Below are 23509 nucleotides of genomic sequence, written 5' to 3' on the forward strand. Positions count from 1 at the left end.
GAAATACAAATACAATTTTATGTCCTTTGGGATTATATTTCAACAGTCTTATGGTTGCTACACCATAAAAAAAGTGATAAACATACCTCACGAGTTTTTTTATTTCTCACGCTATCTTCAACACGGTGACCCATCATCATTGCACAAATTTCCACTGGACTCCGTAAAAAACTTGACTCGCCATTCCAGTGTTGCCTGGAGACGCCGTTCATGTCTCTTGAGGAGTATTTCTCTCTTTAAACGTAAAGACTACAAAGAGATAAGGTGAAAGTGCATGGCTTTTAGATTGGGGATACATAGGCTAATCAGGGGCGGTCTGTTATGATGGGCTTGGTGGGGGTATATAAAGAGGTGTTTTTAGCGGTCCATATTTCACCATGCCCTCATCTTTACAAGGGCAATTTTGTACATCAATTCTGTAACCGTTTTACGTGATCTTGGAAGTTCTGAAATCAAATGTACCTTCAAGAATTTCTGCTTACTTTCATTTTATAGTAACTCGCAAACGGGTAATGTACAGAGTGTCTGAAACATTAGAACAAAGGTCAGAGGAACAGAATCGCAATTAAAGTAATGCAGGAAGTGGTAGAAGAATGCTTATCTTGGCTGATGATAACTACTGGGAAGCAACTTCTTTCATTTGGCTTCAGGTCTCAGGAGGGAACACTTGCCCTTTTCCCTGCTATTTTGTTAACTCTCGTTTTCCTTGACGTAAAGGCAACCTGGCAAAAACAGCATAGGTGGAGTTAATTTGGTGTATTGATGATATTGATAAAGCGTGTGGTGATGATGTTTGACAAGGTGACAATATTCTTTCATTTGGTGCGGATATGTCCCATGTTGAACAATGTGATGAGAGTGATTAGATGGCAATGATGTTTATAATGGCGAGGTTGATGGTGATGTCATGGGTTGTTAGGATAAGATGAATGATCATTACCTGTAAAGGGCCTTTTCTTCCACAAGTGTACACAGTCCTTTACTTTGGTGCTCAACTTCACAAGCCTCAATAGGCATGTGTCACAGATCCTGTTTGCTGAAATTTACATTTTTGATCTCTGAAAATAAAAGTTATTGCTGGCCTACCACAGACATGTACATTCTTTAATCATTTTTTGTCGAACCTGTGGTAGAATACCACAGGTAAGCCCAACCTCCTCTAACTTCTAACTTTACCTCAATACACTGATTGGAGACAAAAGGATCCTTGCCACATCCAGAGCACTTTCCTTGTCCAAGGATGACGCTTTCTCTGGCTCAGCTCTGAGACAACTTCCAGGTTAATGGAATAAATTAGAGAATATCAATAGAAAAATAGAATGATGCGAAATCCAAGTGTGGCTTTAGGGTTTTGAAAAAGAGGGCCATCATGAAAGGATAAAGACAGTTTCATGCTGCTTGCAATACAAGTGTACAATCTCAACCGCTCATTGAATTGAAACCAAATAAAATTCTAAATTTAACCCATCATTCACTTAGATTGTTGGTGCTTCCGTTGTGCTTCAATAACATCCGCTTTTCACAAGGGGAGGGGGGAGGGCGAGTCCACTCCTATATCTCTGCACAATCCCTCCCTTTGACCCTTTATGCCAAGCACATATAGTGATGATCATTTTATTTACTACTTCAATTTTTCTGGTAGCTCCATTATACCACCAACAAAAGCTCGGCTGCATAACCTCCATCTAAAGCCTGAAAAACATTCAAAAGTCTTAAACCATTTTTCCTAATCTAAGAGCTTTCTGTAGTCAATACCTTTGCTAATATACAATAAATTTCAAGAGACCCTGACAACCACCATTTACCACTCAGTTTCATCATACCAGTCCAGTACAATTTTCACATGTATCCCTCAGGCACTGACCCACCCGCCAAAACAACATCAACGTTTTTGAAAGTGCGCCTCCCTGGTCCATTGTCCTTTTTTATGTCATTTACTATTCTATAAACAATCAATATACACATAGACATAACCTCGCCTGGGATCCCGTCTCTGTCCATCTTCTGCTCCATAACACTGTCATATCCACAAAAGGGTTGCAAATGGTTTGAGTTATTATATAGCACCTGTCATGACCCACCCCTTCCCCTGAAATTCCAGTAAAAAAAAAATAGTGCACCTAGTGTACTCTCTATCCTCTATATAAGCATTTTTTCAGTTTTTTTAGATTCTTATTCAAAAAGTTTGCCAGTGCAACGGTCACGTCACTCCAAGAGCCAGAATCATGGAAATATCTTGTTTTCTTCTTCTTCTGCTTCGTTTGTTTTCTGCTTTTTATATTTTCTTCAAGAACGTGGAGCTTTAAAAAAATGTATTTGAAGATTCAATGACGTTTGTAAGTTAATGAACCCATTTTGAAGACGCTGGTGTCATGAATGCTTAGGTTAGACCCATAATTTCGTTCTCTCTTGGAAATGACCTCTCCCTGTACTCCTTTTGCTCTGACCACCTTTTTTTGAAATAGGTGTCATACTACTACGGTATTTGAACTTATTCAGGAGTTTAGTACCAGGACAACTGAATCATAAGCTTGCTGTAGGTCACTGACTTTGACGTCTTTCCCAACATTAATGTTCCCATAAAATGAGCATCTTTCTGACAAAGCAGTTGTAGTGAATTGGTTGATGCAGTTCTACAGAGAGAGAGAGAGAGAGAAAAGAATCAATAAAAGAATAAAATGAATAAATCAAAATTAATTGAAGCATATTATGCAAACCTTTGTTTCTGGATGGTCTGGTGCGATGCCGAATCTTGCAAGACCAAACGGAATTGGTAAACGCTCAATTATATCTACATGGACTGAATCATGTGACTGAAATGAAAGAAATTTTGCACTGTTATGCATTCCGTTACTTTACTCACCTCCTTTAAACTTATGGAAAATTAGGCCTAGGGCAAACATCGGACTTTCCATGCACCAAACTCATTAAAAACAATGGATATCAGGTGATAATGAGGCGGTATTCTTTAGTGTAATTAAGTTCGGCGCATGGAAAGTTCGACGTTGCTCTAGGCCTTAGATAATGAGTATAATAAATATAGGCAATAGTAGATATGATGCTTTACAAGTGATAACCCTGTACATTCACTTAAAAATAAAACATCTCAAAAGAAGTTTTTTGGAATATTTTTGAGAAAAAGTTCAAAAAGATTAGGTGTAAAAAACATTAGCACAGCTATAATAAGAAGTGAAATGTCTTAGAATGGGCTTCCTGTGTAATTACATAACAATTCCTACGCGGTGTAGTAGATGATAATGACTATCTAATAAAGACTAATGCTACTAACCTTGAGTATCTGCTGTGCAGTATAGAATCCAGCAGGACCCGCTCCAACAATGCACACTCGAGGATTCTGAGAGCTTTGCCTGGGCGAACCAGACCCACTAGATGAGCAACTAAAATGTCTATAAATAATACGAATGTTTGAGTATTTAGTCCTCGAGCGGTAAAATCCTTGATTAAATAATTGTTTAATTGCTACAGTCGATCTCATTTTACGATAATTTAACTGCTTGGAACATTACATTGGACCCTAAGTAACGAACGCCTCTATTAATGGGTCACTTGACTAGTTCCCAGACCACTGGAACCACGACCCAGCTGTGTTATGGGTAATTTTCAATATGGCGGCTGCAAGTGGAGGAGCAGACGAAGGTTCTTCGACAAAGAAACCTGCTTGTATTATCGTTCTCGGCATGGCGGGGTCTGGAAAAACTACCTTCGTACAGGTAAGCTTCTTGTCTTTCTTTCTTGGGGTTGGTATAGGTGTTTAGAACGCGTAGATTTGAAAATAATCGCTTGAACATTATATTAAAGATGTTGACACGTGATCTGTCACTTGGAATCATTCGCAATTAAAAGTTTATAATACTCATACTACTACCAATAATATCCTATTATATAATGGTTAGACCTTCAAGTCTTCTCGGACAAGGACTTAAACCGCGGCCCATTCTCCCAACCCTTCCTAACCTAACCTACAGTAAATGGGGGACATAAAAGAACCTGTTGAATTATTCGTATAAGAGTAGGGGATTGTGTCCTGGTTCAACAGCCTATTCCAATAAGCCTGAAGCGAGATGACGTTTTACCCCCGACTCCGAAAATTTTTGATTCCTTAGAGAATACAGGAACAATAGTGATAATTAAAGAACAAAAGCAGTGTGAAAAGGATTATGGTCTAGAGACGGGGGTAAAACGTCATCTCGCTTCAGGCTTATTTGGAGGCATAATACTAATCTACTGAAAATTCATACTCACGATTGTACGATGCAGGGCTGCCAATAGGGCCTTAATATGCAGCCCGTAAAGTCCTCCACTTGTCAAAATTGTAAAGCGCATTGAGACCATGTGAAATGCGCTATATAAGAACCCCATTCTTCTTCTTCTTATTATTATTAATATTACTGCGTCTTAGTTTTAGAGATATTTGATTGGCGTCCACCAAAACTCTATTATGTCTTGAATTTTTTTTTCACAATTTTGCAGATGGAATTGAAAAGCCCTGTAAATGGAGTATGAATGTCTAACAAACTTTTTTTTACTATATTTAGAGACTGACAGCACACCTTCATTCCAAGAAAACTCCACCATATGTAGTCAACCTGGACCCTGCTGTACATGAAGTGCCATACCCTGCAAATATTGACATTAGAGATACTGTGAATTATAAAGAAGTGATGAAACAGTTTAAACTTGGTCCTAACGGTGGTATTATCACATCATTGAATCTGTTTGCCACAAGATTTGATCAGGTCATGAACTTCTTGGAGAAAAAGGGAAAGGAATATCAGTAAGTTTTTATCCTCTCACTCCCACACTCACTCCCTCTCTCCCTTCCTTTAAGGATTAGGCATTTCTAAGTTGTTGGTTAGTGCATGACCTTCAGAGCTTGAGGTCCACAGTTCGATCCTCAGGATCTCCACATCAATTTTGATTTCTTTCTAACCTGCGTACCTTCAGCTTTGAATACTCTTAAAACAGAGCATGGAGAGAAGGGCCTTTCTTACTTCTTTCTTTACTTCCTTCCCTCCAAGTATTCCTCTCTTCATTCTTCCCTTCACCTCTCCCTTCCTCACTCCTCTCTATTCCCAATCCCCTCCTTCCTTTCATCCTTCCTTTCATCCTTCCTTAATTCCTCTCTCCTTCCTTTCATCCTTCCTTCATTCCATTCTTCCTTCCTTCCCTCTTTCACTCCTTGTTTTTCTATCTCTTAGTAACCTTGATCCTCTATCAATACATTGTATAACCTGTGTTTTTTCCATACTTCATCCAGGTATGCAGTATTTGACACTCCTGGACAGATAGAAGTATTTACTTGGTCAGCGTCAGGGTCCATCATTACTGAGGCACTTGCTTCATCATTCCCTACAATAGTTGTGTATATAATAGATACTGTAAGAAGTACCAATCCTGTGACCTTCATGTCCAATATGCTCTATGCTTGCAGTATCTTATACAAGTCTAAACTACCATTTATTGCTGTCATGAATAAGGTACAAGGATTTAATTACATTCAAGAAAAGAATTTATTTTTGCAGCAAATATATGTGATTACTGTGGAGACACTCTACAGGGACCACTTTTACAAATTTAACCAATTACAATGTAGAGTGAAAGCTGGAGCCAATCAGGAGAGAGCATGATAATTAGCTTATTGACCTCAGCCAATCACAATCTTTTATTTCCAGGGTTGTTGATAACATCTAAATTTTCTGTCAGATATAATCAAATCTTGGCATTCATGCTTGCTCCTGATTGGCCAAAGTTGGATGCTATTTTCTAAGCTGCCATTTATAAGAAATTCTTCTTCATTACTAAGGCTTTTCTTCTCATATTTTCTATTGATTTTGATTTGACAGACAGACATTGTTGACCACAGTTTTGCAATAGAATGGATGCAAGATTTTGAAGTCTTCCAAGAAGCCTTAGCTCAAGATACAACATACATGTCAAGTCTGACAAGATCCATGAGCCTTGTCCTAGATGAGTTCTATCAAAATCTACGAACTGTTGGTGTGTCGTCTATGACTGGAGCTGGCATGGATGAATTTATTGATGCAATTGGTAAAGCTGTTGATGAATATGAAAAGGAATATAAGCCAGGTAAACTTGTTATTCATAAAATCATGTAACAGTTCACTCATTGAATAAATGTGACCTTAATTTGAAAATTTGAAAAATGGCTAAAAAATATGCCAAATGGCTGATTAAGATGTCAATTGTGATGTTGACAAAACTGCTAATGTTTAAAATGTTATTTTAATTTTAAGAATATGAAAGATTAAAGGCAGAAAAAGTGGCCAAGGCTGAGAAGGAAAAACAAGAACAGCTAGAAAAACTTCAGAAAGACTTGGGAGAAGGGAAAACTGTTCCCCTGAAGGGTAGCTCTTCACTTTTGTCATCACAGCCCATGCCGTCAGGAGTCTCGTTTGGAATCAATCTTGATGATGATGATAATGATGATGATGATGACATGAACATTGAGGAAGAAAATGAAGAAGAGAAAAAAGAATATGAATCATTCAAGAGATTCTTGGATGAATCAACAAAGAAAGAACAATTAGATAAAAAGGGTGATAACTAATAACAAAAAATCTCCTGGTTGTCATATATTTATTTGTTTTTTTTTTACTATAAGTAAATAAAGTGAAGTAGAACGATTTCTGATTGTTTTTTTTTTTTGCCTGCTGGGTTACCTGTGTAAGATCAGGGTTCTTGGTTGATACCGTTGTCATGCCGACCAGAGGACATCAGAAAGGTGTCCAAAGATGCCGGCGGCGGTCGCTCATTCCGCTAGAGCAGAAACAACTGCTTCTTTAGCCTCAAGCTTTGAAAACCTTAATCTAAAAGTCAAAGAAAAGCCTAAAGCAAAGCCTAAAGAAGGGAATGATCCGCTAAAAGTTCTTGATCCTGTTAGGAAAAAGCTCACTTCAGTCGAAGCACAACGAGTCGTCGCTGTTGCTGATGAAACTATTCGAAGAATCGAGGTCGTCACTTTGCTTCCGTATATTACTGAAAATCTCGACCGCTTCTCTGTTATTTTAGGATCAGACTTGTGTTCTGTATTAAAGGAACACGACAGATTACAAAATGCTTACAGAAAGGGTCTGGCACGATATGAGTTGGATCAAAAACGAAATCGTTAAACAACACCACTACAAATCAGATTTCAAACTCCTGGTTCATCAAGAAAGTCGAGTCTCGCTTCTGAAGACATAAATGAAAAAGAGTATGACCTTCCCATAACGGAGGCTGCCAAAACAAGCCGTCATAGTTCTTTAGCAAGTGCTAGTGGGCTTTCACAGAAGGAAGATTTGACAAAAGACCGCGAAAGTGATGGTAGTGAAGTCGATGTTGATAGACTTCAACATTTGGGTCTCCTTGTACAAAACTCTATTAGGACTGTCCTTCGAATGTTTTCTACCAATCCTACAGCTATAACAGCCTTGAAGAAAGAAAGAAGAGAGCGCTCTGTGGAAGCTAACTCAATGATTGATGAACTTTTAATCCTGCGTGCGATTTTGTTTGAGAGACTACTGACAACACCAAGTGAGGTTAAGGATAGAAGTTTCTATTTGAAGACCGTGATGGAAAGAGAAAAAAAGTCGAGGGCCATTGCTAACAAACTACAGGAAGAACTACAGAAAGCTGTTGATGATAAAGACAATGAGGTAACTAGATTATCCTAATTAATATATTAACAGATGATGTGCAGTTTCAGAAATTATCCGTACCTACTCCCCCCCCCCCCCCCCAACAGAGAAATTTGGAATTTCCGAGGGATAGGGGGTCAGAGAAAGAACGAGATTACAAAGTTTGCGTGGAAGAAAATTGGAAATTATTTCCATGCTAAAGATTCGTGCTCTTGCACATTGGCTATTTTAACAATAGCCAATGTGCAAGAGCACGAATCTTCTCACTTCATTTAAGGCAGTTTAATGACTTTAATGGCACCCAAAAGGTTGTTTTGGTGTTCAATAAAATTTGGTGTTTGAAGGTCATAATTCTAATGTTCTAATACTAACTAATGAAAATTTTTGCCCCTAGATTTCAAAAAGGAATGAGATGATCCGCAAACTCAAGAATGATATATACACAATAGATAGCAATTCAGAGGAACAGAACAGAAGGGTTGTCAATGAGGCAAGCAAACAGGAGACAGCTGAAATGAAGAACTCTGACGGAAAGAAATCAAAACTACAGCAAGAAATAATTGAACAGAAAAAGAAGCTTGATACTGAAAGAGCAGCTCACAGAGCTAGTGAACTTGCTCTTAGGAAGGTATGTACCTTTTTGGGGGCACAAGTCCACCCCCTCCTAATCCACAGGAAGTTCAAGTGAATATCAATAATTGTTATCCCTCCTTAGCCACTCCCTGTGAAGGCTGTATGTGCCTCTACCTTGTGGTCTCCATACACCATGGCTTCTGCTCGCTTATTCAATTATTGAACAGGCCCATTACCAGGGGTAGTTTGAAGGTGCAAACTAAGTTACTTCTCTCTTTCTTCCTCTTTTCAATGTTACTTTCACTGGGAGCACGGGTGATGTGCACCACTAATGCACCATCACTCACCAATGTGACGCAGTTCATTTCCCATGGTCCTTGTCATGTGACTTGAGTTGCTTGTTGGTTCTCCTGTGCTTTAAGGGTTTTTCACTGAGTTCTCCAGTTTTTCATCCAACTCAAAAATTAATTTTTAAATACGATTTAATCTTTGGGCTTTTACTTAATTGGAGCCTGGCTCTGGTGCGATTGTCCAAGGTCTGTAGATCTTTTTCATATTCAAATGTGCTATTCCTCTAGGGCCGTCAGACCTAAGGGTGGTTGCATAGGTACCTATACGAACATTCTTCCAGCTCAGGATTTCCTGAAAAAATGTCAGGGAATAGCATCTCTAAGAATGTACATTTATTTTGTCTAGGTCTAAGGTGGATCTACGTTGACTCATCACTTTTTTTGTTTTCTTTGCAGCGCAAGTACAAAATTGAAACTGAAGTAGAAAACTGGATCCAAAAGTTTGACAGCGATATGGGAGAACGCCAGGTATGTTTTGACTCTGCATAATTCATGAAATTCCTGTCAACAATTAATAATGATAACAATAATAATGCATTTGGTTGAGCGCTTTCCAGTCTGTTCTAAGCGCTTGTAGGAATAATTACAAGTATGTATGAAAAAATATATATACACACTATTCTAACTACAAATTAAAAGCTAATTTGAACAAGTAGGTTTTCAGTTCAGATTTAAAATTGGAGAGATTAGTAGCGTTTCTAATTTATAGAGGCAGTCAATTCCAAAGTTCAGGAGTAGCAACAGAAAAGGGCGATGGCCATATAATTTTAGATGATACAGTTTTGAAGAAAGTAGTGACTTTGTTGTTGAACGGAGAGTGCAAGTAGGTTGATATTTAGAGTTGAAGGTATATGGGGTCAACATCGTTCAATGACTCTCTAGTCATGAATATTTAGTTAACCTTGGCTTAACATTATAAAATTAATACTAATTTATTGGTTTATTCTGTAGGATGAGTTTGATGCTTTAGATGTTGTTTACACTGAAGAAAAGAAACAGCTACAAGAACTCGAGGAACGATTCAAAACCCTTGAAAAAGAATACCTTCAAATCGTTGAAGAAAGGAGGATAGCCAAAGAGAGAGCTGAAGCCGCCGAACGTGAGCTGAATATGAAGATTCGCGCCGCTAGACTCATCCAAGCAATGTGGCGCGCACACAAGGCGAGAAAAGCACTACAGAAGAAGAAGAAGAAAGGAAAGAAAGGCAAAAAAGGGAAGAAAAGTGGAAAAGGGAAGAAAAAATAGAAGGTCGATATTCTTGGCGCCAAAAATTTACTCTGGTCGTGTTTATCGTAAAACACGTCGGGAAGAAATTTTTATCGCCGAATTACTGTATAGTATGAAGTTTTTCCTTCTAAGATTCTTAAATACTGAGCGTACTTGAGAATATCACTGGGCTCTCTTACTCTCAACTGGCTTTTTAATCGAAGAATCGTGATTGGATAAGGCCCGTTTTCTCAGACTTTGATTGGTTCTGACTGAAAGCCATTCCTATGTCATACCATAAAGAAAAATGACCAGTACTGACGAAATTCTCTACTGGATGTAAAAAAAATCGATGTAACGATTGGTTCGTATTTTATAGTTTCGCGGTAGAACACTATAAGAACGAGAATGAAAAACATGAAATATCTTGTTTAGAATATTAGAATAACGTATCATAATAATAGCCTTGTAAAATTAGTAGGTCAAGCAGTGTGTATTAAAATTTTAAGAAATATTTTTTCATGATGCGCAAAACGTTTTTTACCAGTGCAAAGAAATAGTGGAACATGTTGGTACTAAAGTTGATGGTGGTCAACTGATGCATGATGCATGGTACTGTCAATGATGATGATAATGGGGGTCGATGGAAGGCAATGATGATATGGATGATGATGGTGATGATGATGATGGCAATGACTATAATGGTGGTGATGATGATTATGATGATGGTAGTGATGATGGTAGTGATGATGATTATGATGATGGTAGTGATGATTATTATGATGATGGTGGTGATGATGATTATGATGATTATTATGATGATGGTGGTGATGATGATTATGATGATGGTAGTGATGATTATTATGATGATGGTAGTGATGATGGTAGTGATGATGATTATGATGATGGTAGTGATGATTATTATGATGATGGTAGTGATGATGGTAGTGATGATGGTAGTGATGATTATTATGATGATGGTGGTGATGATGATTATGATGATGGTAGTGATGATGGTAGTGATGATGATTATGATGATGGTGGTGATGATGATGATTATGATGATGGTAGTGATGATTATGATGATGGTAGTGATGATGATGATGATTAGGATGATGGTAGTGATGATGATGGTAGTGATGATGATTATGATGATGGTAGTGATGATGGTAGTGATGATGATGATGATTAGGATGATGGTAGTGATGATGATGATGGTAGTGATGATGATTATGATGATGATTAGGATGATGGTAGTGATGATGATGATTGATGGTAGTGATGATGATGATGGTAGTGATGATGGTAGTGATGATGATTATGATGATGGTGGTGATGATGATTATGATGATGGTAGTGATGATGGTAGTGACGATGACGACAATGTTGGTGATGATAAGGTTAATGCTTTTGATGATAATGTGGGTGATGATGATGATGATGAAGGAGGTCATGGGGAGTATATTGTGTAGATGATAATGGTCAGATTTGAAACTATAGAGGAAACTATCATATTTAGACAAATAATACTTTCTTGCTAATTTTCGGAACTCGAAGTGAAAAACCTCCAATACAATGAAAAATTTCAAAGTTTTTTCATAGTCGATATTGCGCTTTTTCAAAGTTATTTTTCTCTGCTTCCATTTTTTCTTTTCTTTCTTTCTGTTTCCTTTTTCCTTCTTTTGTTTTTCTTTTCAATATTCTACAGTACGTAACGTTTATGTGTGTTTACCTTTTCTTATAAATATTTCATAATAGTTTCGCCATTCTCATAGTGTAGGTTGTTTGTTGCCACAACGTTTTGTGGTCAAACATCTCTGCGTGTTGTTATACTTAGGCACTGACAAGATTCTATATTAGGATAATTGTCGCTAGAGGAGGGTAGTTACTAGAATATTCCTCAACCTTCAAGCTACTGTTTAGAATATTACCAACGCCACGACACGATATGCATGGGGACTTTAGACTGGTCTCAACATAATATTCTTAGCAGATACATTCTGGATTACTTTTTTGACAATGTGTTGTCATTGTAACTGTAACTTCTATTTTAGTTTGTAATTCAGATTGTTTTCCTAATTTTGGTTTGTTTGTGGGTTTTTTAGTCTAATACTTGCTAAAAGATTCATGTTGGATAAGCCCCAACGTTTCTAACTACAAGATTATGTGTTACTGAGAGACAAATTGCTTTGGATTATTCCTGCTGACTTGAAACTAATATCCTAATTAACAATAACTTGCGTTTAAGATGGGCCCATCTTGATAGGGTAACTTAAGAATAAACTCCATCTAAGATGATTTAGATGGTAATGAATTGTAACAGTTATCGTATATCATAATTGTAATGACCCCTCCAGTTCAAACGCGTAACGAAAGAGGCATCTGTCTTTTTCTAGATTAGATTTAATAGTTTCAAGGTCGTTTGCGTCCAAGAGACGTTTTGCAGTCGGTGCTTAATTGTAACAAGTTTTGATTGTTATTAATTAATTATGCACCAATGTGTATCTTTAAAATTTGATGAAATCGTAACAGATATATGACCATAACTTTCAGCGCCCCGTGATTACATCCCATCAACAACACATCTGTCATCGACATTAGGACCGAGTCCAAAGAGGTTCTGCTGCGAAGTCATATTTAGGAAGGTTGGCAAAATGGCGATATATTTTAACTAATTTACGGGTTTTGTAAACAATTGGATCCACCATTATGTAAATACAGCCCGCACGTCACTTTTCTTTGTTTTTACAGCAGCAAATCAGTTTTTCAGTAACCAATCGCGTTTCGTTTTGGTTGAGTTCATGTCAGCAAATGCCTTCATATACACCACTAGCACGAGGGTCTTTCACTTACTCTTCTTTACAACGATTCGAAACATTACAGCAAGGTTAGGGCTACAAAACTAACTCAAAGTGGAGTTTAAACAATTGACTTGATACGTCAATCATTAGGAATACAATCACGGGACAGAACAGAGAAAAATCGACTGATTTTTGAATTGTACAAAAGAACTCTTGACTGCCATTGTCAACTGTCTTTACATAAACACACAACAGAGAGGTCTTAGGGTATGGAACTAGAGTTGGATGGAGTTATGCCAGGATCTTACGTCAAACAAGAAAGGATTACAAAGTTCGGCAAGAGAAAATCTACGTCCAGAAACTTTGAGAAACGTCGTTTAATTTCAAAAAAGGGAAATCTTCAAATCATTGCCGACAACGTCCCAGCTCGTAATCAACTCTTCTTAGCTGACCATTTTACTACGTTAATCGAGGCACGTTGGAGATATGTGTTTGCAGTATTTTCTTTAGCGTTTTTATTGAGCTGGGTGTTTTTTGCAGCAATATGGTGGGGAATATATAGCTATAGAAAAAAATATCACGACATGGAGTGCATCGAAAAAGTCGATAACTGGACCTCGGCCTTTCTTTTTTCTCTTGAGACCCAAACTACAATTGGTTATGGTGGACGTCAAGTCACTCCGCACTGTCCTGAGGGAGTTGTATTATTAATTTTACAATGTATAGTAGGACTTTTGATTTCAACTACTATGCTAGGACTAGTGTTTGCCAAGCTTTCAAGGCCCCATTTACGTCGTAGAACTGTTAAATTTTCAAACCATGGGGTCATAGCGTTGAGAGACGATAAACTGTGTTTGATGTTTAGAGTTGGTGACGTTCGTAAAACACCGTTATTGGAACCACATATTCGGGCCTCGCTCATTAGAAGGCACTTAACTAAAGAAGGGGAAGAAATTGGGTTTTTTCAACAGAGTTTATCTCTTCGTCACGACCATGTCAATGACGAAAAACTCAATCTATTCATACCTGCTATAGTGTATCATGAAATAGATGAAGAGTCTCCTTTCTATAGCTATGGCGCAGAGGATATCGTACGATTAGATTTTGAAATTGTTCTTATTTTGGAAGGAATTCTTGAATCAACAGGTATGACTACACAGGCGAGAACCTCGTATCTTAGTGATGAAATTCACTGGGGACATTTATTTGAAGATATCGTCTCTCGTGATAATTTCAAAGATGGATCATACCGGGTCAACTTTGGACGATTTAATGATATATTTCCCGTGCCTACTCCAAGATGTTCAGCTAAGATACTCGATGAATTAAAGAGTAATAGAGGAGACTCGGACCCTCCTAATTCTCCATTAACAAACTCTACGCATTCAACCGCAGATTTTCAAGTTGACTGCAATAATCACGAAGGACTACTTGAAGAAAAGCCAGCCAGCGCTACCAGCTTGGCAGCCCTTCATCGTAACAGTTCCCAACTTGTTCCTAATGGAAGTACGGTCAGTTTCAATAACCCTTCAATTATAACTAGTAGACTATGATATCAAATATATATGAAAATAATAATGAAACGATTAGAAGGTGATTATGGCGTTTTCAAGAAGGCGCTAAATATCATCCGATTGATAAGTATATCAACACTTGTGCTATAATCTTTATACAATATTTGTTAAGATAACATTATTTAAGGCTTGCTATATAATTTTCCACAGAATCGTAAGATTTCTGACAAATAAGTCATTTAACGAATTAATATTGCACGCTTGCTTGTAATCTAAACTAAGTAAAAAACATATTAGCAATTCATTAATTCCAATAATTCATCTATTTATCAGTTACGACATGAAAACAGTTTCTTTAAAAGGGAAAAAACTTACGGCAAAAACCTTTAATTAAAATTTCCCAAAGTGAGTGACAATTTGTGAATATCAAATATTTATAGTTGGATGATAAGTCTTGCAATAATTATTCTGCCCCAACTGCAGGAAAACCGTTGAATTATTATCAAATGAAATACACAAACTAATCAAGAATTCACGTAGTTAAATGAAGTTTTCTTGTTGGCGTTGTTTTTAATAAAGTTCAAATAAATGATACACGTTCTTTATTGCCTGTTTAGTGTGTCTATGATTGAGTCTCCAAACGTCAGAGTACGCTTCAGCTATGGGTTTAACTTTTCAGTTTCTGCAGTAAAAATAACCCGCCTGTGTTTTCACTTCTGTTTTCGTACAGCGTAGCAAAGTGGACAGGAGTACTTAGGTCTATAGTGCTGAATTTTCGAGGCAGAAAGAATGAAGTATGCAATAAAGTGGAATCCATTATGATGCAATGCAACAGTGCGTTTTTCGACAAAGCAACTTTTCAGATAAAAATGTAAAACTTAAAAAGTTAAAAATAACCTATATTTTCCTGTCTTCTATTTTTGTATAGCGCAACAAAGTGGTCAGGATTAGGTATTGTAGTGCGGAATTCTTAAGGCAAATTAAAAGACATAGAGAGAAAATGCGCAATAGAATATGGTGCCATGATGCTATGCACCAGTGAGTTTTTCGACAAAAAAAACTTTCCAGAGAAAAAAAGTTATGATTTTTGCTGTGATTTATTCTCCTAAGATTTCATGGTTAATCAATTTTGGTTTTGAATTCAACCACAAGAAAAATATTTATTTTCTTTATTTTTTGGAACGTGAAAAATTTCGGGAAGCATGCCGCGCTGATGTTTCTGGTTGAGTGCAACCACCCCTTTGTTGACGTGAAACTGCGATGAGCGCATGAGAAAAGGCACTGAGCGTGGTGCCGACGCGCTTTGAAGAAACCATTGAGAAAAAGTAGCCAACTGTATTAAAGACACAGCATGTTTGATTCCTATATAATGCAAATCATATCACGCTTCAGTTATAGTTTATAATATGAAAATATTTGATCTTGACCAGTTCACTTTAAGAGACGATCTCGAGGTAACTCCAGTCTTGGCTACTTTACCTCCAAGTGTTGTATTAACTGGTATTCCTGTGTCGGCGTTAGAGGGAATGAATACGACTGTCTACACTTTTAATTTTAAAAAATTAGCAGTTATAATATTTTAATCAGTGATATAAAAAAACCTTGGAAATTCCAAACATCCCCATCCATAGGGTAGATAGACATATTCTGGTACGCTACACAGTCAGTACCCTCCTTAGACAACCGGATGTAGTTTAACCGGAAGTGGATGTGTGATTGTGAGGCCTGGGAATGACCAAACGTGGAAACCATTGAATGGAACTAAGGGTCATCAAAATATGGCTTAGATTTTTCCTTAAAAAACTTTGTTTTTTTTCCCTTGGATTAATTTCTTTCACCATGGATAAAATTAATAGTTTAAGGCAGAGAAAGAGAGAGAAACTGAACGAAGAAAAGCCTAGTTCAACGAAGCAAGATGAGTCGAAAACAAAGCAAATTGATAGCACTCCACTTGAAATAGGCTCCTACTGGTTGACTAGGATCGTGTTTGTAAGGTGTCTTGGCTTCATATACTGTAAGTAAGAAAACGAAAACTATCTTATTGCATTTGAAAACCAATTCCTACTCTTCAAATCCTCGAGATTGAATTGACTGCGATAGACATTATCTTATATTCTTATTGTTTTTTTGGGTTTTTTTTGCATGGTTTTTTAGTTTTAGTTTTTGCATTCCTCATTGCTGCACACCAAAACAAGCAACTTCTAGGTAAAGATGGTCTCCTACCAACAGACAAATACCTGCAACAAATTGAAAATCACTTTGGAAGCAGAGGATGGGAGACATTTCTACGAGTGCTGTCAGTCCTCCTTTTCTGTGATTGGTCAAAGATTGATGTATATCTTGATGTGTTGGCATATAGCGGCATGGTCTTGGCAGGGTTTATAATGATATCGGGATGTGCAAACATGATCATATTATTTGCTTTGTGGGTAATATACCACTCAATTACCAATATTGGACAGAGATGGTAAGTTACAAGCTAGAAAAATATCCATGCCCCCCCCGAGGGGATTGGAATTTCCAAGTGGATGGGGAGGTTCTGAGGAGGGTATATTGCATTTTTTGAACTCCATTTTAAAGTACGCTAACCACTACTTATTTTATTTTACAGGTATTCCTTTGGTAAGTGGAGGTTAAAATTGATGTTCATTTTTTGAGATAACATATTTGTATAAAAGTCATATTTTTCTTTTTTAGGTTGGGAGTCTCAGCTTCTTGAGACAGGATTCCTTGCTATATTCATGTGCCCTGTTCTTAAACTGCAGAAAGTTCCACTCCACACCCCTACCCCCTGGGTAGTTATTTATGGTTATAGATGGCTCATATTCAGAATTATGCTTGGTGCCGTGAGTATCATTGTTGTATCATGTAGTGTCAAAAAAAAATATAGAGGGCAGAAAACATCACATAATAACATCTATAAATTTTATCAAACTTTGAAACAACTTCTGACCTGATTAAAGGCTGATTAAAGGTCAAATTGGAACTAGTGTGTTATGCTTTGCAGAGGGAGGAAAAAAAGATAACCTCAAGAAAAATCCTTGAATCAAGGGAGAGACCTAACAAACTCTATGCATGTGTGACGCCATGTCCAGGAATTGAAGCTGAGACAGAGAGTGCAGTATTCTCTTGTGAAGATGACTTTCTCTCAGTTTGTCGAAACGTCAGTCACCACCAAAAACAGTCTTTCTCAAGACTACACTCACCCAGACGATCACATTTCACAACAAATTTCAACACCTAGCTAGGTTCAAACCATTTACTCTTAAGTGCAGTATTGCTACATCACCCCTAATTCCATGATTACAATTGGCTTGAAATCTCTTTCAGGGTCTTATAAAGATACGAGGAGATCGTTGCTGGAGAGACTTGACATGCATGAACTATCATTACGAGGTAGGAGATTGGAATTCTTTTGTTTTGTCCCCCAGATCAAGCTGCTTTGATGTCACATCATGTCCTCCCACTTTGCATATACTCTACGATTGAATAAATCAAGTTTATGTTACATTTTCACTCCATACCTTAAAACAGTCTCTGGGTTTCCTGTGGTGGAATGACCACAGGTAGCCCACCAACAATGAGACAAAAACAGGTAACTTAATTGGAGGAAGTTGCCATGTCGTCTTCTATTAAGATAGAACCTTACCTACACAAATAATCAAAAGCCCACTTGCTGTTCAAAAAAGGCAATTTAGAGTATCAGTTTAGAAACTGATCCTTCATTGGGGGTAGTTGAGGCTGCTCTGTCATATATATCTACCCTATACATATTGATACCACCTTTGTCTTTACAATTGATTTTCTATTGCTATTCTTTTTCAGACCCAGCCAGTTCCTAATCCAATAAGCTATTACATGCATCATTCTCCAGAGGTGTTCCATAACCTTGAAACTCTTGTCAATCACTTTGTGGAACTAGTGGCTCCCTTCATGATATTCCTGAACAGACCTCTTAGAATCTGGGGTGGAATCATCCAAATTATGTTCCAGGTAAAACATTGACTGGTATTTCTCAATGACTATGGCAAGCAAAACTGGGAAGGGGGGGGGGGGGGGGATGGGCTTAGATTTGAAAATATGGGAGAATCATATCTTCTCGCATAAGACAAAGACCCTGGAGCAACCTTCAAAAAAGAAAAAAATTAAAAAATAGCTGACTCAGTGAGTTTAAATTTTTTAGTAGATATGAGCTTAGAGTGTAGCAGCTTATTTAATGGTATACTTGGTATACTATGTTTGCTTATCGTTTGTGTTGCTTGTGTGCAAACCAGACTTTTCATTAAATCTGCACTTGAGTCCCTGTTTGAAAGTTCCATAACTACTGAAATATTCATTTTTCAGGCCATTCTTATCATTAGTGGAAATCTTAGTTTTCTCAACTGGCTGACCATCCTACCAAGCATTATGTGTCTAGATGATGCGAGTCTAGCATTCCTTTTTAGTGATTCATCCTCAGCAAAGAAAGGAGTCTTGAAGTTGAAGCATGCTAAAAGTACAGGAAAAGCTCTTGGGCCGTCATGGGGTATGCTTGAATGGATACATACTTTACATAATGTATTTATTAAGGTTAATGGCCTAGATAAAAGGCGCAATTTATGCATGCCAAAAGGAAGTGGTAATAACAGTGAGGATTACTATTAGCTAGGGAAATGGTGAATTATTTGCGCACCCAGGTACCATGTACCTGAATACTGGTGTAGAATAAATTTTTTCCTTTGTACCTCTACTACCCCTTTTTTCCCCTACCCCTCCCCCATTGCCAATCTCTTCTGACATCCATCATTAATTGTTTCTTTTGTCTATTTTCTCTAGGTCTCTGTGTGCGACGGGTCTTTGAGGTCATGCTTGGACTCATTCTTGCTTATCTCAGTATTCCTGTCGTCCAGAATCTAATGTCTTCTCAACAAGCTATGAACACATAGTTTGATTCTTTTAGGATTGTTAATACTTACGGGGCTTTTGGAAGGTGAGAATATGACACCCACCCATCCCCCCCCCCCCCCACCCAAGGGGTGGGCAAAGCGAATTTCCATTCAAAGTAAAGCAAGTGCTTAATATTAATTGCGTGAAAAAAGAAATATGCTTGAAAAACTCTCATCAGGGTAAAATTTGTACTATTTGAATAATTGTATCTTTCTGTAATCGTTTTGGCGCAAAAATTGCCTCGATATATGAGTCTAAGTACAGGTTGTGCAAAGACAACTAGTTACTAGCATGTCCCTTTTGGCACCAAAACTTTTAGGCAACACTAAACGGCGGCCATGTCTGATATCACCATATCACTACAGACTTGACTGGCTCATGTGGTTTGCAGCTTTCCAGGTAAAAACACGCCAAGATACCAAATACAATTTTCCAGTACTCAGCATTCAAATCAACCTGAATTCATGTTACATCGAACCATTGCATCACTTGTATTTCTAAGATTTGAATATATAGCTATTTTCCAAAAAAGTTGGTGAAGGCTTTGTTGAATGTTTCAGACTTTAAACACAGTCTTTCAGTGCAATGACATTAAACTTTGTCACTGTGGTATTAGCTGCATATTCTGATTAGCAGTATCATATGCCTGACATGCTTCGTTTTTTCATTCATTGATAGAATTACCAGTACAATCCTTGGTTGATCCATCTTGGTGCCAAACTACTCGTTAATGATGACCAAGGTACTTCATTGATTGCGCACAATCCTTTCTACAACGACACTCCTCCCAAGTGAGTATTTCATTTGCTTGTCAATACGCGGTTCGCTTTAAGATTTTCCATCCATTTTCCATTTCTTGCTGATCAGTCTTTGCTTTCCATATTCTGAGCTCTCCTTCTTCTACTTAACTCTGTCAGCCAGTTTCATCACTGCATTCTTACTGAGGTTATGGTTAGTTCTTTCATTGGTTCTCCACTAGATTTTTGTTATTTTTCATTAGCTCTCAGTTTTCTGCCTACCTCCCAGTTAGTTTCTATCAGTCTCTCCTTAGTTCTTTATTAGCTCTCCATAGGTTTTCCATTAGATTTTCTTTAGTTCTCTGTAAGCTCTCCGTTGGCGTTTCGTTAGTTCTTCGTTAACTTTTCATTAGCATTACTCCAATCTTCATTTCATTTTCCCTTGGTCCAACTTCATTTGGCTGTAAGTACTTCTTTCCCTTTTGGTTCAATGCCAGTTTTATCCAATGTCTTGAGTGCAATCCGTCTCATGGTTTCAGGTATATCCGTGGCGAGCATTACCTGTATCAATTCACCAAGATTGGAAGTAAAGAAGCAAGTGAAGGTCATTGGTGGAAGAGAACCAAAGTTGGTTCTTATTTCCCTCCTGTGTCTCTTAGGGATCTTAAGGATTACCTTAGAATGCAGGGATGGAAACTACCAAAAAAGAAGAACAAAGTCTAATTCCGTCTCCAAACCCCACAAAACAGAAGGCTTTTCTTCCTCATGCTTTTTCATTAGCTCTGCTTTTGGTTTGGTGGTTTTAATGTTTTAATCTTTGCTGCATGATTCTTTGCTGTCGTAACTAAGCAGCTTCCTGTCAAGAAACAATCCTAGATAGCGCTATTGCTGCTCTAATTCGTCCAGAGATTTAAAAAACATCACTTCAAAAGTATACTTTATTAGTTAATATAATCATTTCTCTAGCAATTAAAAATCTAATAAAACATTTGACTAATATATATCATTTTCAGACATAAAGATTTCTTATATATTAACCCCCACACCCACCCCAAAAAATAACAAAATATTTCCTAAAATTTGAATGCATAAAGTTATGTAGAACAAAAATGGTAGAAAACCATGTAAAAAATTGTATAACAGTTCTACCAATTTCAGAATAATAGATTCTCAATTTTCTTTCATTTTCCATTGAATAATCAAATTGAATTTATAAGAACTGGCCAAAAAAAAAAAAAAAAAAAAAAAAAATCCAAATTGGCATCCAAAAATACATGAATTCACAAAGGTTCAAGATTATAATTATCCCCCCACTATCAAAATACTTCCCTAACTGTGTAAATAAAAATAATTTTTTTTTTTGAGTCTTAAAGGAGCTGACCCCTTTCAAAGGTATCTTCATTGTGAAATTTGAGGAGATATGAAAGACCAGAGGAACTTATTAACATACTATCTTCCAACTTATGCCAATATTTCTTACAAAACGAATTAAAATTTGTTAAAGTTGCCATTGTTTTTGCTTGAAACACTTCGTAAGTAAGTTTCTACAGTAAAATATGTTCATGTAATTCCATTGCAACCACCTGTATCAGCAGATAACATACTGACATTGTTGTCATAGTTACATACTAGATGTATAAACCAGGAAGGCTGACACTGTAGTCTGAGTTTATATCCATATCATCCTGCCGCAACTTCTCGTATAATTCTCTTGGTGAGCTGCTTGGGATGTTGATTTTTCTCATTCTATCAAACTTGGAGAAATCAATCCAGTACTTCTTCCCTGTATGCTGACTTTTTTCCAAGACGTTTTCAAATTCAAAGCCCCATAATATTTCATCATTTAAGTAGGAAGTTTTAGGCTGGGTATTCATTCCTGTTGCTTCAACAATACCGTCCAAAACAATAATAATCTCAAACTCTTGGGTGCGTAGTTTTTCAGGTGTGATATCGTATAATGGACTATTTTCATCAATAATATGATATATAGTCAATGGCAGCATGATAAACACCTGATTTCTGTTATCATCATAGTCACAATTCCTCCAATCATAGCACAGTCTCAAATCTTGTTGGTAGTATGGTAACGTCAAGCCTTCTTCTGTTGTCAGTTTCCTAAAGAGCTGAGCCCTAATGTGTGCTTCTACAATCTGACTTTTCCTGACATCTCCAACTCTAAACATTAGACACATCTTGTTGTCTCTTTTAGTGATGGCAGCATACTTAGAGAACATTACAGTCTTTGCTCTTTCACGTGGTCTTGATATCTTTGCAAAAGTCAAGCCAAGTAAGAATGCATCAAGGAAGATTCCTATTATGCATTGCAGTTGAAGTAGTATGACTCCTTCAGGGCATTTAGGGGTAATCCCACGGTAGCCATAACCTATAGTTTGTTGTGTTTCAATTGAAAAGAGGAAAGCAGCTGTCCAGCTTTTGACCTAGAAAATGATGAAGAAATGCTTAAGAACCTAGGATTTGAATGGTTTTCTTGAGCAAGTGCATGTATGTTCCATGTATGGCTAATGGTGACCATTTGATAATGAATAAAACTTAAGTGCTGACACATGGTGCAAAAAATTGTGTGCAACATTGCATGCAACAGGACTGTTGCAGCGTGTGTACCCCAATCTTGTTGAACGCAACGATGCATGCAACAAATCTGAAAGTGAATCATGCTCTACTCTTCCAACATTGCTTGCAACAAATTTCATGTGAACATGGCTCAACATTACCTGCAACATTTTGAAATTTCTAGCCAATCAGCTTGCACCAAATTTATAACGGCTGACCAAATATCTTAACATAGCAGGCTGACACAAGTGATGTTGCATGATTTCGTTGCAATGTGTCACTCTGATTCAAATTTATTGCTTGCAATGTTGCACCATGTGTCAACACCTTAAGGAAGCTCTGAATGTAAGTATTCGTATTCATGTATATGAACACTGCTAAAATATTCATAAACTAAACTCTCATTACTTATTCAAATTCAAGCTTTGAATAAATTGATAATATATTTTTTACCTATTTTCTTTCAATTATTCACTTATAGCTTATACAACTATGATATATATAGAAGCCTCTTGCAAGACCTGGGCCACAATAGGGTTTGAGCCATGCTAGTTTGAAGGCACAGATTTTGCTTTCATGTTATCAAATTCAAATCCCCTTGTAATTCCTTTGAACTATTCATACATACCTCTGTTATACATATGTCTTTCCCTCTACCAAGAACGATAAACCACCACAAAGTACCGAAGAAAAACCATGAAAATATATAAGACAAGCAAAACAGAAGAATAACCCAGTGCCACTTCAAGTCTATTGAAGTAGTGAAAACATCCGATAAATAAAGCTTAGCCTTCTTCGGTACTTTCTGGGCAATAGCTTGAAGTCGTCCTTTCTTATTTACGAGTCTTTTCCTGGGCTCGAACAAGCGTAGTTCGTCTTGTTTGGGATCAAAACTTGGAGAAGATGGTGGGATATCCATCAGTCTTTGGGGACGAAATGGTTGAGATTCGTCGAGGCTTTGAACGTGATTAGTTGAATAATAGACTGGTTGAGCTGACGGGTCAATCAAATTATCTCTGGAACTCATGGTTTTGAAGATCACACAACGATATTGAGGACAATTATTGTTTTTTAGCGAATCAAAAAAATCGTTTCTCCTGTAGCGAATGTTGCTGGTTTAATCCTTATTTCACCCAGGGATTTTCGACTCAAATGTATATAGGTAACCCATTT

At 37.2% G+C, this 23509-nt stretch overlaps 4 protein-coding genes and 2 pseudogenes across 5 annotated transcripts; 4 read left to right on the plus strand and 2 right to left on the minus strand.

The window, feature by feature from the left end:
- Positions 1-1942: 1942 nt before the first annotated feature.
- LOC148910462 (NADPH:adrenodoxin oxidoreductase, mitochondrial-like) lies at positions 1943-3629 on the minus strand. The gene is made up of 4 exons (XM_089031382.1): positions 3290-3629; positions 2718-2813; positions 2511-2633; positions 1943-2017 (listed from the first exon to the last, which is right to left on the minus strand). Exons 1-4 carry the CDS (start codon positions 3494-3496, stop codon positions 1943-1945), a joined length of 501 nt encoding a protein of 166 aa, XP_088887508.1. The 5' UTR covers positions 3497-3629.
- On the plus strand, positions 3621-6665 carry LOC148910463 (GPN-loop GTPase 1-like). The gene is made up of 5 exons (XM_089030933.1): positions 3621-3731; positions 4557-4795; positions 5279-5498; positions 5865-6108; positions 6276-6665. The coding sequence occupies exons 1-5, from the start codon at positions 3627-3629 to the stop codon at positions 6587-6589; spliced, it is 1122 nt and encodes a 373-aa protein (XP_088887059.1). The 5' UTR covers positions 3621-3626; the 3' UTR covers positions 6590-6665.
- Positions 6666-6773: 108 nt separating this feature from the next.
- On the plus strand, positions 6774-10835 carry LOC116293023 (dynein regulatory complex subunit 10). The gene is given in 4 exon segments (XM_031700405.2): positions 6774-7676; positions 8053-8286; positions 8978-9049; positions 9533-10835. Coding segments are annotated over 4 exon segments (1503 nt in total). The 3' UTR covers positions 9827-10835.
- Positions 10836-12349: 1514 nt separating this feature from the next.
- LOC148910464 (G protein-activated inward rectifier potassium channel 3 pseudogene) lies at positions 12350-14694 on the plus strand (annotated as a pseudogene).
- Positions 14695-15303: 609 nt separating this feature from the next.
- On the plus strand, positions 15304-20726 carry LOC148910465 (lipase maturation factor 1-like; annotated as a pseudogene). Its single transcript, XR_016119994.1, has 11 exons — positions 15304-16116; positions 16263-16569; positions 16714-16724; positions 16800-16948; positions 17433-17498; positions 17928-18095; positions 18447-18627; positions 18918-19071; positions 19304-19427; positions 19707-19819; positions 20305-20726. The product of XR_016119994.1 is annotated as a lipase maturation factor 1-like (transcript).
- A 276-nt stretch (positions 20727-21002) lies between these two features.
- On the minus strand, positions 21003-23477 carry LOC116293011 (inward rectifier potassium channel 2). Its single transcript, XM_089030931.1, has 2 exons — positions 22965-23477; positions 21003-22203 (listed from the first exon to the last, which is right to left on the minus strand). Exons 1-2 carry the CDS (start codon positions 23361-23363, stop codon positions 21394-21396), a joined length of 1209 nt encoding a protein of 402 aa, XP_088887057.1. The 5' UTR covers positions 23364-23477; the 3' UTR covers positions 21003-21393.
- Between the last annotated feature and the right edge of the window lie 32 nt (positions 23478-23509).

This window comes from Actinia tenebrosa, unplaced genomic scaffold (genome assembly GCF_029948245.1).
Source record: "Actinia tenebrosa isolate PJP-AT-01 unplaced genomic scaffold, QUT_ActTen_1.0 PGA_scaffold16__25_contigs__length_10494907, whole genome shotgun sequence".
NCBI lineage: Eukaryota > Metazoa > Cnidaria > Anthozoa > Actiniaria > Actiniidae > Actinia > Actinia tenebrosa.

Bases quoted from the DNA above. Each gene is read 5' to 3' on its own strand.
- LOC148910463 (XM_089030933.1), top strand. From the start codon at position 3,627: ATGGCGGCTGCAAGTGGAGGAGCAGACGAAGGTTCTTCGACAAAGAAA. The intron at 3,732-4,556 runs GTAAGCTTCTTG...TACTATATTTAG, and splicing joins GAAAAACTACCTTCGTACAG to AGACTGACAGCACACCTTCA. The intron at 4,796-5,278 runs GTAAGTTTTTAT...TACTTCATCCAG, and splicing joins AAAAAGGGAAAGGAATATCA to GTATGCAGTATTTGACACTC.
- LOC116293011 (XM_089030931.1), bottom strand. From the start codon at position 23,363: ATGAGTTCCAGAGATAATTTGATTGACCCGTCAGCTCAACCAGTCTAT. The intron at 22,204-22,964 runs GTATGTATGAAT...ATCATTTTCTAG, and splicing joins AAGACATATGTATAACAGAG to GTCAAAAGCTGGACAGCTGC.
- LOC148910462 (XM_089031382.1), bottom strand. From the start codon at position 3,496: ATGAGATCGACTGTAGCAATTAAACAATTATTTAATCAAGGATTTTAC. The intron at 2,814-3,289 runs GTTAGTAGCATT...CTTTCATTTCAG, and splicing joins CTGCACAGCAGATACTCAAG to TCACATGATTCAGTCCATGT. The intron at 2,018-2,510 runs GTACTAAACTCC...TGGATATGACAG, and splicing joins CTTATGATTCAGTTGTCCTG to TGTTATGGAGCAGAAGATGG.